At 44.6% G+C, this 14478-nt stretch overlaps 1 protein-coding gene across 1 annotated transcript in view; it reads left to right on the forward strand.

Moving 5' to 3' along the window:
• Window positions 1-1828: 1828 nt before the first annotated feature.
• Window positions 1829-14478, forward strand: part of CORO2B (coronin 2B) — a gene marked incomplete in the record, with an annotated part of 17476 nt that continues 4826 nt past the window's right edge. Inside the window, 7 exon segments of the mRNA XM_015811925.2 lie at window positions 1829-2038; window positions 7950-8066; window positions 10025-10174; window positions 11448-11612; window positions 12231-12347; window positions 12565-12669; window positions 13971-14067. Coding sequence (XP_015667411.1) covers window positions 1838-2038; window positions 7950-8066; window positions 10025-10174; window positions 11448-11612; window positions 12231-12347; window positions 12565-12669; window positions 13971-14067 — 952 coding nt within the window.

The following is a 14478-nucleotide window of genomic DNA, read 5'->3' on the forward strand; positions in this document are numbered from 1 at the left end:
GTAATAATGAAAGCCAGAGCCTTTGCTCCTTAGCATTCTCCCCAATCTTCTTCCTATTGGAACTGCAACTTAAAAGGAGAGTCCTGATCCAAGATCTTTAAGTAGACAAACCGGAGGGCAAAATAACAGAATAACTGAGTTGGAAGGGACCTTGGAGGTGTTTAGCTCAAGCAGGAGACCCTATACCATTTCAGACAAATGGCTGTCCGATCTCTTCTTAAAAGCCTCCAACTTCTGAAGGCAAGCCATTCCACTAGTTAATTGTTTTCAACTGTCAGGAAATTTCTTTGTACAGCCATGCTGGTTTCTTCTTGCATTTCTTATTTTTCTTTTTCAGTGGTATTGTGCTGGACTGGGCTTTTATCATATTTCTTGAGTTGTTATGTTGGGCCCAGAAGATAGTTGGAAGATGAATTATTAATCAGTTGGATTGTTTAAAAGAAACTCTATGCAAAAGCCATGTCTAACGTCTAATGAAAGGAAATGATTTCAGGAAGGGAGAAGAGGGAAATCCTCTTCCAGGTCCCTTTTGTGATGGGAATTCAGGCTCTCATTTTGTCCAGGACTAGAAGTCTCAAGGGGATGGCAGAATGTGCAGGACCTTGGAGAGCTCCTACTGATCGCAAGGCTTGGCTTGACATGGGCTTGATTCCTCCAGAGCACACCTCTTAAGGACGGGCTCTGGGCCTAGCCCAGTGACTCCACCCCAAGAACATGGAGACTCACGTGGCCCTTTTTGGGAGAGGACGTTTATCATGCAGTTGACTTATTGTCTATGGATAGCTTCCAAGGACTTCAGTGGAATTTCCCTCACCCAGGTTGGTGTCGGGCTGGCTGCTGCTGCTCAGGGTTGACATCATGCACAGCCAGTCTTGGCAGGCAGTTGCTCTTTGGGAGCTATCATGGGGTAGATCATCACTTGTAGACCAGTCCTTGCAAAAAACATGTTACATTCCTTTCCCAAAGAATGAAGGGGAAAAAATGGAGAGAATTGTGCCTGTTTCTATGGATGTATCTCATTCACATTGGGAAATATGATAGTTTAGCAAAGTGAAATGGTTGACATTAGATACAAATAATTTATTTTTGGCATAAGAAGAGCCATTCAATGTGACAGGAGGCTTCTCTAGTCCAAAAGAAAAAAATCAGAAGGTTGGGAGAGGCCTTTTAGGCTCAACCCTCGTGCAAAGCAGGGATCCAAATGAAAACCTCCTCAAGAGATGGGGCTGTCCAGCTTTTCTCAAGCAGAACTAGGACAGGTTCTGCTATATAGCTGCTCTTATTGTTAAAAAGTGTTTCATAACATTCAACCTTTATGAGGGCGATACACACTGTCTTGGAGACAACTATGATATTACTTTGTTAGCTTGGTTTCCTGCAGATATCCAGGACTATTTGAGGGCCCTAAACCCCTTGAACTGGCTTTTTCTTAAATATACTGCTCACAAAAATAAAGGGAACGCAAACCCCTTCCGTTCCATGTTAAAATGTTCCCTTTATTTTTGTGAGCAGTATATTTATCTAAGGTGAAAATGGACTTGGGGTTGGAAGGATGTTTTTGTCTCTTTGATGGGGATGCTGCTTTTTATTGTTTTAAATTGCTGAACCTTCAGTGTCAGAAGGGCAGGAATGTTTCCAGCTGGCCTCTTGCTTAGCCCAACCGAAATGTCTCTGAACTCTGGATTTTCTGCCTGAGAGCTGTGGGAAACAGAGAATGTTTTGGCCCAAACTCATTGGTTCTTTTCATTTGCTTGGGTTTCGCCCAAAGTAGAGTACAGTGGTGAGATTCTACTTGTACATAATAGCATTCCTCACACAATGTGTATTTCCTTGGCAGATGTCATGGCGGCCACAATATCGCAGTTCCAAGTTTCGAAATGTCTACGGCAAAGTAGCCAATCGAGAGCACTGCTTTGATGGGATTCCAATTACCAGGAATGTCCATGACAACCATTTCTGCGCAGTCAATACCAGATTCCTCGCCATAGTAACAGAAAGTGCTGGTGGGGGCTCTTTTCTTGTCATTCCACTGGAACAAGTAAGTGACACTTTGCTAAAGTATTATTATTATTGGAACAGATCTTGGTTCATCTCAGTTTTCAGTCTGGGAAAGAAATTACTTTTGTTTTACCTTCTGCAAATATTTTTTTTGTGGAGGGATGAAACATATGAGGTGGGGGTGGGCACCACATAATAGCCAACCCAGGCAAGTCACTGCCTGAAGGCTGGGCAAAAATAGGGGAACGAACACTGTAGAGAAGACGTGGTGGAAGGGCGCCTTCCATAGAAGATCTCTTGAGGTGCCAACAGTTTGCGTTGTGATGCTCTTCGGGTCACTTTAAGCAGCTACCCGTGTCCCAGCCTAATCAAAGGGTGATTGTGAATGTAACATCAGGTAGAACCCAACATACAGGTAGTAACCAACTCATCTCCAGTCGTTTAGCAACTGTTTGAAGTTACAACGGATCTCCAAAAGCTACTTATGACCTGATTCCAAAGTTACGACATCCACAGAAATGGATGTCTTAGCCTGGGTCCAAGTTGTGCTGAATTCTCACCAGCTCTCCCCTCTGTCTGCTGGCCAAAGCAGCTGCTTCATGGCAGCTATATTGCAACTCTCCAGAGTGCGTTGGTGTCCCTGCCAACAAACTTTAAATGGGCATCCCACTGTGCATCTCCGTATATATTAGGAGGGTCATGGGGCTGGTTGGACAGCAGATGGTGGGATCATCACTGGTGCCAGGAAGGAGTGCTCAGGAGTCCTCAGTACCACTCTGCCACCTGCTACTTTTAATTCAGGCTGTCTGGATTAAAACCATGTCTTGTACACTGAGTAGCCCCTGAGCCTCAAAGGTGTCTTGGGGTGAAGCTTTTTCTTTCACGCACTTGGAATAGCCCCTCTCTCAAACACAGGATAACGTTCAGCCACACTGCAGTGGTTAACATGAATAAGATCTGGAAAAGCAGAGATATTAGTATAAATACAAAAAGCAGGCTAGTTAGAGCAATAGTCCCCTAATCATCTTTGTTGCTCTTCTCTGCACTCTTTCTAGAGTCTCAACATCTTTTTTACATCGTGGTGACCAAAACTGGATGCCGTATTACAAGTGTGGCCTTACCAAGGCCTTGTAAAGTGGTATTAACACTTCACGTGATCTTGATTCTGTCCCTCTGTTAATGCAGCCTAGCACTGTGTTGGCTTTTTTGGCAGCCGCAGCACACGGCTGGCTCCTATTTGTGGGCCTATATCTCAGGTGCCAGACTCTATGCCTGCAATTTTATGCAAATCATGGCAGGTAAATCTTTAGCCCTTCCTGATAAGACGGAGAAAATTCCTCTTGCAACCTCGGATAGCCACTGACTATTATGACTGCCTCCTTTGAGTTGAAAACTGAGGGAGGAAAAGCTGTTTCCAAAGTCAGCGGTTGGGGAAAGTGACCACATATTTAGGCCTTTTCATAATTAATGGGCGGATTGGGAAAATAAAATGAGTTTATCTCCTTTGCAATCAACTGAAGTCTCTTGAAGTGAGCAGCTTTCTAATTAATATGCGTCTATATTTAGCAGAAATAAATCAAGGTAACCTAGAAACTACTGAAAAGAACAGATTAAACTCAGAAATCTAACTTCCGTGCCATTATGTTCTTACTGGCTTTTATGAAAATGACTCCCTCATCATGACTCCCCTCCTCCCTGCCACGGTATTTCTTTCTCTTGAGGGAATATGTTCTCCTGCCAAGAGATCTCACACACACACACAGACACATACACACACAGACACACACACACACACACACACATATATATATATGTCCCTAATTTATATATATATAAATCCCAGCTTCCATGTGCTAATCAGGAGCCAAAAAACACCCACTCAGCACACTGCAAGCCAACTACAGAGACATTTTAAAAAGAAAAACTCCTGCAAGAAACCCTAAAAAAATGTGCCCAAGGGCGGCCAGTTCCTCCACAAAGACAGGCCAGAGAAGGATGGGGGCAAAGAGCCCACTGCCAGTCAGTCCTCCTGCACCCAAGGATTGTGGCCTCAGTCAGGCAAGGACGTGGGGCAGCCTGTCAGCAGGCAGAGCTCACACAGTATTTGGGGAAAGAGTTTCTTTCTTTGGAAAAATATATGCCCACATCTTATCTGCCCCCGTCTGCCTTCCATCCATCTATCTATAAAACGCTGGATCTCCTTCTCTCCATCTCCAGTCAGTTCAGTTACAGGAGGTGCTGAGGAAACTTTCACCTGGGGAACCAACTGATGGCCTAATTGGCGAATGGAAGAGGGAAAGAAATGGCATGCAAGAGCTCCTTTTTCCTATGTTGTCAGCCGGTGCTCTCTGTAGTTGTGTGTGCATTTATGCGCACATACACAGAAAACAGCCAGCTGGATTTGCCTTTGCTCTTCCTGGCTGTGGTTTCTTCTGGTAGTGAGGAAGAAAGATTCAAAACCTGGAATGGCTACAGTGGAAGGTTAGGGTGGCGCCTTCAGAGGATCTGCCCTCAGTAGGGAAGGTGGATGAGGCAGGAATTCATCCAGAATTACAATGTTTTCCCCAGAAAGTTTTACCAGTAGACATTCTGTTTAGCTGAATGGAGCACTCAAGACTTTAAAAGCCAAACTAGACAGAGTGTTGTGTGAATGCACCAAAAGGAACATACATATATTGAAATAGTTTGCAGCCATAGGAAGAGAAGCTTTAAAAAGGGAGCTGGTTGCAATAGGGCCGTTCCTGAAATGCAAATAACATGTTTTGGAGTTAACGGGAGATTGGCAAGGCAAGAATAGTTGCATTCCTCCCCCTTCCCATCCCTGCTCAGCCTCTGCTCCGCTGCTCTTTGCATAAGAAGATTTGGCCTCGTCCACATTGCAGGACTAAAGAGCTGGTATTTCCCGCCGTCAGTGGTCACTCTGGGTTTAAAGAACTGCCGTCAAAGAAGCCATTCTCCTCCTCCTCCCCTTTCTCATGGCGAGAGAGCCGAGCCGATCTCTCTCCTCTTTCTTGCTGCCTGTGGAAAAAGGCAGCCTCGGTTGCTGCCCTGGAGGGGAGGGCAAGTGTAGGGTCCAGGTCAGAGGCTTTAGAAACATTGTAAGTTGATAGCTCACAGGTGCACAAATACTGGTAAGCTGTCATTTTAGGTGGTCCTGAACCTTCTGATCATCTCTAAGATTGGGCACCCTCTGCCCCAAATAGTCCAGAGCAATGTTTCTCAGTCTTGGCAGCTTTCAGATTTGGGTGGGGGATTCTGGGAGTTGAAGTCCACACGTCTTAAAGTTGCCAAGGTTGAGAAACACTGGTCCAGAGGATGGAAAAGTATAGAATGAATCTCCTGCACACCTTCCAGCCCCCCCCCCATTGCAGTATTTTTGACAGAGGTTTACAGAAAACGGGTTAATAATTTTGAGGCTGTTTCTGTCACTCAAGTTACCAGGAGAAACCGGCAGACTCCAAATTGCTAAGTGGGAAATTGGCAAGAGGCTGCAGCATCAGCATCCCTTGGAGTCTGCAAGATAGCAATAGCACTTAGACTCATATAACGCTTCACAGTGCTTTACAGCCCTCTCAAAGCAGTTTACAGAGTCAGCATGTTGCCCCCCCCCCAAAAAAAATCTGGGTCCTCATTTTACCGACTTCAGAAGGGTGATGGGAGGATGGGGTCAACCTTGAGCAGGTGAGAATTGAACTGCTGGCAGTTGGCAGAATTAGCTTGTAATACTGCATTCTAACTACTGTGCCACCACAGCTCTTCTAAGATGGTCTTAGCCTAGGTAAAATGGCATTTGGGGAATGGGGGGGGAGGGTGGTTCCTTCCTAGGGCAGCCAGCAGGGGCAAGCAGTGCCCACATCAGGATCAGCTGAAGTTCATGAACTGCTGAGTGGCACCTGTGCCCGATCCGCAGGGTCCTTCCTTCTCAGGGACAGCAGCCCACAGGAGGCCAGAGAGGTGCTTTGTGGAGTGAAGTGTGCTCAGTCCTGCTGCCCAAGGCTAAAAGGCCCTGCAGAGCAACTCTCAAGGATGGGGGTGGGGAGGGTCTCCATACCAGCTAGTCAGAGTGGAGCCTTTGCCTATGGCAAAATGATAGCCTGCACAGCTTTGCATGCGACACATTCTTTGACAGAGCTCAAGAAAATGCAGGTGACACCCCCCCCGCCCAGCTTAGGGGCAGAATGGGGACGGCACGATGCGTTGCTGTCCTTGAAAAAATGGTTAGGGGATATCTTTGTGCCAGGGAAAGCAGGTTCTCAAGCCATTTATCCATGCAAGGAAGGGAAAGTTACTTAGAGCCTGAGATGAGTAGCCCTTGCTTTTGCTGCTTCTGGCAATAAAGCCTCTTTCTCTGATGCCACAGCAGCAGCTGCAGAGTTTGAGTGGAGGAAGGGAACAGATGGAAGGAGACACCATCTTTAGAGGGAAGAAAAAAAAGTCCTTCTGCCTTTAAGATCCTTTGGGGAAATATAATAGTCTGTCCTTTTCATACCCCCCAAAATATTTCTTTTTCTGACTTCCTACAGTATAACACGGAGTAATTGATCAACCCTTTCTTGATTATGCCATAAATTGAAGGGTTCACTCCACGTGTTCCAGGCCCACGAGCACCCTCTGCTGGTTTCAATGGTTAAAGATAGTTTTGCTCTGTAAAGATAAGCTTTTATTTAAGATTCAGAGAGTAAGATATATGGAGTGCTTTATTTTGCCTGTGCATTGTTTGAATAAAGCCTGGGAATGATGCTTGTTTTGAAATAAGCACGCCTGGACTGTATACAGCACTTTCTTTTGTAATCTGAAGGCGCACAGTAATGCTTCCTGCGTTGTGCTCTCCTGCTAATGTGGCAATTTGCCAGGAAGAAAATTATTTCCATTTTGATCTGAACAAAGGACATCCCTGTTCAGCCAGCTCACTGCGGCCCCGCCTAGTTCAGCATCTTTCACAACAGTGACCAGTCAGGAAATGTCTTCACGTCTCAAGTTTTTTCTCCAGCAACTCATCCTCAGGAAGACAACCAAGAGTCAGGAGGAGAGCGATCCTTGGGAGCAAGACAGGAGGCGTGTGAGAGGGAGACACAGGCCCAAGCTGCTTGTTCCAGTTTGAGCTCTTTCTTAGTAAGAGGCCACTGAGCCTGGTTTTATTCTAAAAGCTTACCGACGCATAGCTTTTCAAGGATGTTCCATTAATTTCTCGATTCTGCCCATCTGCCATATCTGTGCCATCGTCTACTGTTTCCTTCAGCTTTGCCAAACATAATCAGTCCTGCTCTCACTGCCTGGCAGGGTAGGATGGGGGGGGGGTGAGAAATAGGCAGGGGACATATTGCAACGTCTCTGCGGTCGGTCGTAAGGGCAAACGACTGCTGAGGTGGTGCAGTATATGTAACTTCGGGACTGGGTCGTAAGTACTTTTGGGGGGGGTGTCATATCTGAACTGTCATAATTCAAGGAATACCTGTATACACATATTATCTCTTCTAGTTGAATACTGATTAATATATTACTACAGTTAGTTCCCACCCCTTGCGAAACAAGCCCTCCCAAAAATTTTAAACTACTAAATCTATTAGCAACTTGTTGACCTGTCTTCTATATGTTATATTAGTGACAAAGTAGTTAGCAGGGAAAACAATAATAGTAAAAGAGAACAAAATTAAAGTTTACCATGGCATCTTAACTCTACCGGACCATCCCAAAAGTTATAAATAGATCATATCGGGTCCAAAATCCATGTTTGTTTCTTAATATCCTCTCTTGTCAATTGTTGTTTAATTAAATGTAATAAATTCAGTCTCCAGAATATGTCTATCTTTGAGTCAGAGTGCAAGCAGAAGTAGTTACCAGTTTACTGTAATAAATCCATCCAGTCTCCCCATGTTGATTTTATATTGATAGTTATCTTATTGACTCTATAGGCTTTGATGATCCTGGATGTTTGATTGCTTTTATTACAGACTGGCCGAATTGAACCAAACTACCCCAAAGTCTGCGGCCACCAAGGCAACGTGCTTGATATTAAGTGGAACCCCTTCATTGAAAACATCATTGCTTCTTGCTCCGAAGACACTTCAGTAAGTAAAGATGATTACATAAATAGTATTTTGGGGAGCTAAGTGCCGAAAGTAGATACACTGGAATCTTTTCATATTTGACGAACCTCTTCCTTCGTGGTTTACAGGTCATCCAAGAGGCTGTCATCAGTTTGATGACTTCTTAGGCCAGGAAACATCTGAAAACAACTGATCTGAAATAATTCCTATAAAAAACCATTCCTTTTATGTAATAGGCTTTTCACTGTATTCCATCATGTTTTATAACATTCTTACATCACTATGATAAAAAAGGACAATTGCAACTTTAAAAATAGTTGTACAGATTTTAAAAAAAGAATTTACTCAGTAGCTGCTTATGTCCATTGCCCTGGAAGGGAGCTAGGAGAAAGCGCAAAGCCCCACGCTATCTCTTGTGGTTCCCTTGATTTTCTAAGCACCCTGAGTGGGGGGAAGGAGTCGAAAATAGTTTTGCTAGAGCTTTGGTGATCGGGATCTTCTGACAAGGGATGAAATGGACCTGCTTGGAAAATAGGTCAGTCACCACCCAAATGTCTTCTCCTATTATCAGGAGCCTCCGTGGCTTGAAGATCACAGGCCCTCCAAGGAATCAGAACAACGAAAGGTTGAAGAAGATGCAGCAGTTTGTGGCTTCAGTTATATTAGGTTGCCTGATTATACAAGGTGCCTCCTTTTCCCAAGTATTTGCTGGCAGGCAAGGGGTGATTCTCTGTCCAGGGAGTTCACAGGTTACAATTTAGGGCAGATCAGCCATTCCCCCCATCCAAAGCCTGGCGTGATGGCTACAAGGTAGTAGCAGCTCTCAGTAAAGGATGCGGTTACATTAAAAAGATGGACATTTTAATTTCTGCCCTCCCAGGGATATTCACCAGGAACAAAACATTCAAGATGGCAGCCATGACTGTGTGCTCCTACCATGCACGCAACACGTGTAAAAATGGACAGTGACAATTGCATGGTTGTGGGCACCATTTTGATTTTTTTAAAACGCTCCCACAGATGCTCCTGTGCCGACTTCTTATATTCTCCTTTGCAGTCTGAAGGGTGACTAAAGAGTTTGTATAATTATGGCAGGCCAGAAAAACCTGAGCCGGCATCTTGTGGTATAGGATAAATTGTTCTTTGCGCTCCTGACTTTTCTTTGAAGTCCCTCCTGTGCTGGAAACTCCAAACTGGGCTACCGAGTTGGACGGGGCCAGCCTTTTGCAAAACATTAAGCAATGTGTTTTTGAACCAGAATTTATTAAATAAATCAAAATTGGTTGAGCTCCATGTTAAATCATAAACTGTGCCTTTCAAATCATAAGACGTGGAATCCTGGACTCAGGGAATCTGAAGCCAGCGAACCACGTAGTGCTTTCATGCTTGTGTGAAGTTGGCTGCTTTCCTGCTCTGAGAGCTGCTGCAGCAGACCTTCTTCACCCCCTCCCCTCCCAAGGTCACCTGCCTCCCTGCAGCAGAGGTGGGGCTCAGAGTAAGTGATGGGCACAGGCAAGAGGGGGAGGGGGAGGGGGAGGAGCTTCCCAGGGAGCAGAGCTGGCCAAGAGTTCTGTACCACTCTGGGTGGCAGGGCCCTTCCCTCCCTCCCTCCCTCCCTCAGGTGTGTCCATGGACAGCATCTGCAGGTGGTAATCAAACCACTGTTGAATTATCAGAGGGCCCAGAGCAGTTATAAAGGAGTCCAGTGAGATGCCTGGAGGAGGAAGGAAAATCTCCAGAGGCCAAGTATTTTCAGGAGATCTCTAGGTTTCCAGGAAGTCTTGACAGGCTCATTTTAAAAAGGCAGATGCTTCCAGATGTGCTGGAATGGATAATTTAAAGCCACACACACACACACACACACACACACACACACACACCGAGCTTCTCAGGCTCAGCAGGCTCGGCAGGCCTTGTCTGGTGAGGTGGAGAGGCCGAAGGCTCGGCTCACAGCAGCCGTTGCTCTTTCGTCCTTCCAGGTTCGGATATGGGAAATCCCAGACGGAGGCTTGAAGCGCAACATGACAGAGGCTGTGCTGGAGCTGTATGGCCACAGCCGGCGTGTTGGCCTCATCGAGTGGCACCCAACCACCACCAACATCCTGTTCAGTGCTGGATATGACTATAAGGTAAATGGGTAACCATCCCGAGCGGTTGGGATGTTCTTGAGAGCAAACGTCTTGGGCGAGTTTCGTTAAGGCTAAGGAGAACAGATGCTATCAGAATTTAAAGGAGCTGAATTAGACTCCCAGCCAGCTTGGGAGGCTCCTAAAAAAGAGCTGGGATGATACAAGGAAGAAAGGTGGTCAAGAGCCCCTTCCCCGACCCCAAGAGCTGAAGGGTGTGGGCAGAGCCCAGCAAAGGCCTCCCCTTCTCCCCCACCCCACTTGGACATGACAAGAACGTAGAACACAAAACAATGGAGTTGGAAGGGACCTTGGAGGTTTTCTAGTCTCCTCCTGTGTGGTTTCCTGCCTGACTCATTTGAGCAGATTATGTTAGGAAGAAAAATCAATTTCACTCAGAAGGTCCCTATTTTCAGCCTCTCCTCTTAGCATAAAGAACCATCCTGAAGGTTATTCACTGGAGCATATATTTACCCTGGGAGCTGATAGGCAAGACTTGCCTGTGCTTCCAATGGAACCCATCAGTCATTCAGCCCCCTTCCCCCCCCCCCCATAGTATGAGCCCAGGCCACCCTCTGTCTGCTGAGTAGAACTCTTTGGAATGGAGACTGCCGACTGCGGAGGCAAACTCTACTTTGAAGACTTCAAAGTGTCTGCTGAAGGGGTCTGACCTTCAACTAATTTACCATTTTGCTTTGTCTGTTGCCAAAGTTTTACACGCTGTATAGGCTGTTAGGGAGGCACGTCGGGTTGGCTGGGGCATGAGCCAGGCGTGCCATGCTTAATCCTTAGTCTCTACTTGGAGAACCTTAACACAAGTCCCCTGAAATGGAGGGTTTCCAAATGATGCTGTGATGGCGCAGAAGCTCTCTTTAGGAGAGCCTTTTGCTTTTGTATCTAGTTGTTTTAAAGACTAACATCCTCATGCTTGTGGTTGATCGCTTTATCACTCTGGGAGATGTTCTGAACCATCAAAACATTCAAAATATCTTAAATCAAAAACAGACAGTGTTGTGCCCAATTACACCGGAAGCATGAAAGTAACTCGACCTTTTCAGGGAGCTCGCGAAAAGCTTGATTCTCTCTTGATTTCCCGAAAGGTTGCTGGTTGCCAAAAAAGTTTAGATATCAGATAGCGATGAGCTGGATTTATTTTCTTGTTTACCATTCCTTCATGGTTTTAGCTATAGCAGGAGGGAGAGGACATTAAAGTATTTTCTGTGAGATATCTGTAAGCAAGTCGGTTTCTGTTTGATCTGCATCTTCTCTTTCTCAGATCCTCATCTGGAACTTAGATATTGGTGAACCGGTGAAGATGATTGACTGCCACTCTGACGTCATCCTTTGCATGTCCTTCAACACAAATGGCAGTTTACTCTCCACCACTTGCAAAGACAGGAAGCTACGGGTCATTGAGCCACGTTCAGGCAAAGTCCTCCAGGTGGGAGCTTCTTTGGAGGGCCTAGACCAGGAGTATGCTATGCTGGCTCAGGAATTCTGGGAGTTGAAGTCCACAAGTCATAAAAGAGCCAAGGTTGCCTACCCCTGGCCTAGAGTCTAGACAGACAAGAGGTGGAGGAGTTTGGTCACCTGGCTAGGTTTTTTTTAAACAGCCACCAATAAGGAATGATGCCTCGTTGTGATCACAATGGTAGATACCGAAGAGAGGGCATATAAACTTGTTCAGATCTATCTTCCCTGCCTAATTCTCCTCTGAATAATGGTTTCAGTTTGAGACAGGGGCATTTCAGGTTAAGGAAATGGTTGAAGGAAAAAGCCTTCAACCTCCCATCCCCTGTAATAAATTTGCTGATCAAAATCACTGGCTGAAATTGCTAACTGAAGTCAATTTTCAGTAGAGAAAACCAAGATTTCACTGCATCATATAATTTAAAACTATTAAAATGTTGCTTTAATTTTTTATTATGCATAGCATTGGATGATCTTGTTTTAAGTTCTGGGAATTTAAAATGATATTTTTGGATGGTGATTTTTTTTTTAACCATTCCAATAAAGGAGTAGCCAGCTTTCTGAGTCAATGATGTGTTTGTTTTCATAGGAGGCAAACTGCAAGAATCACCGTGTGAACCGTGTGGTCTTCTTAGGGAACATCAAGAGGCTTCTAACAACTGGTGTGTCACGCTGGAACACCAGGCAGATTGCTCTCTGGGATCAGGTTAGGAAAACAATTGCATGTTTGTGCAAAGTGTGAGGTGAAAGGCCCAACGAAACAACACAAAAATCTCCTTTTACAACATCATTGAAGAGAAAGACTTCTGCTTGCCTCTTTCTTAATGTGTTTCCCTGAAAATAAGACCCGATCTTATTTATTTATTTTTGCCTCCAAAAGAGGCAAAATTGACAAAATGTTTGTTTATTTTGCATTCTCCCAGGAAGATCTATCCATGCCACTGATAGAGGAAGAGATTGATGGATTATCAGGCCTTCTCTTCCCATTCTATGATGCTGACACCCACATGTTGTACCTGGCTGGCAAGGTACGTGAGGCTTGCTTCTGAGCATAAATGCTTGCATTGCAGAGAGCATGTGGTATTCTGCAAATGTTCTGCACTGTCCAGGATTTGCTGGGAGCGAAGCATGCGTACACACATTTACACTCACTCAAAACTGTATTCATTCATCTAGAACTGGGCACAAGGACCAAAACCTACATGCAAAGATCTCATGTGAAATTTTAATCTATCTAGACACAGGCCTATCTTGGGCTTTTGGGGGGTACCAAGTTGTCCATCTTCGATCTAATATGTCAACCAGTTTAATTCCACATTTAAATATTGTTTATAGTTTTATGTATATGCGTTCTTAGAATTAGTTTTGTTGAAATTCATACAACTTGTTTTCTCTCCCTTAAAGTCATGAGGGGAAGTAAGTTAGATGAAACTAATAAGATCACGTAAGGTATGTAAAAGTGAAGAGAGACCAATTCACTGGTGCTTAGTCTTGGCAAGTTCAGTGAATTGTGGGTAGAGTTAGGTGTATTAGAGAGAGCTGCTGCTGCAGTGGGCTGACTTTTCCATTTACTTCACTCTGTTGATGCTCACTCTTAGGGAACTATTTCAGAGAAATATCCACAGTTTCTATAATTTAATTTAATAACAGATTAAATTTGTTTGCCATCCATCTCGCTGCAAGGCAACACAATGGAAGGAATGTGTCTTTGGTCTGGAAAGACAGATAAGGAGGTACTGAGGACCGTCCCCACCAAGTGGAACGATGTAACCCAGCTGGATCTGAGTCTTCCTCAGAGCGAAGTTGGGCTTTAAAAGCAGAGATTAGGAATATGGATACACATTGGCCATCCCCTTGTTTTCTGACAGGCATAACATTTAATTGAATCTAGCCTGATTAGTGATAAATAACACTTCTTTAAGTACTTTTGAGGGATAGTAACTTGACCTTTAGTTCTTATCACCCAGCCTTAGTTTTTCTGCCCTAAAATGAAATACCTCACAAAACTGCTGTGAGGAAAAATGAAATTCTAAAGGAAGCTGCTATAAACCTGTTGACAGTATTGACCAATGAATGTCTGACTGTGAGTTCAAACAAAACAAACGTGTTCCAGCTTTTGAATTCTCCACAGTTCTTCATTTCAAACAACAAAGCTTGGGAGCCCTCAAAAGCTTGTGACATCTTTTCTGCCACTGTCCCAGTAATGGTCTTGTCTGATTAAAGATGTTGTCTTCTCACATTCCAACAGGTCTATTTTTTCTTATAAACAAATTCATAACATTCAGAGGATGCCTCTGATTTATCTCTCCTCTTCTTGTTCTCTCCTCAGGGAGACGGGAATATCCGCTACTACGAAATCAACACGGAGAAGCCATACCTGACCTACCTGATGGAGTTCCGTTCTCCAGCCCCACAGAAAGGCCTTGGTAAGGGGTGCTTATTGTCTGTTGGACTGTCTAAAAGAAAAGATTGAGATACAGAGAAAAATTATCCATGGTCCTTCTGCTACAGCTCCACAAAGTTCTTATTCTCCTAAAGAAAAGAATATATGTAGCTCAAGGTTGAACTGTGGAGTTCCTGGTGCTCACTTGCACGGATGATGTTACCTGATTGGGCAATGAATCATCTGCAAGCAAACAACCAAGCTGAGAGAGCATCAAGAACTCCGTGGTCTCTTTCTTCTGTCACGATATATTTCATCAAAGTCATTCCAAGCTCCTTTTCTTTTAGTCAGTGTTTTTCAGAGCTTCTCTCTCGCCATGTTTTTTTCAGTTTAGTTTTCCAATCTTCATCTTTCCTGTCTTTATTCCCACTTCCTTCCTGCCCCAACAGACTTG

This window comes from Protobothrops mucrosquamatus, unplaced genomic scaffold (assembly GCF_001527695.2).
Source record: "Protobothrops mucrosquamatus isolate PMUCROS unplaced genomic scaffold, P.Mucros_1.0 scaffold56, whole genome shotgun sequence".
In the NCBI taxonomy this organism is placed as follows: Eukaryota; Metazoa; Chordata; class Lepidosauria; order Squamata; family Viperidae; genus Protobothrops; species Protobothrops mucrosquamatus.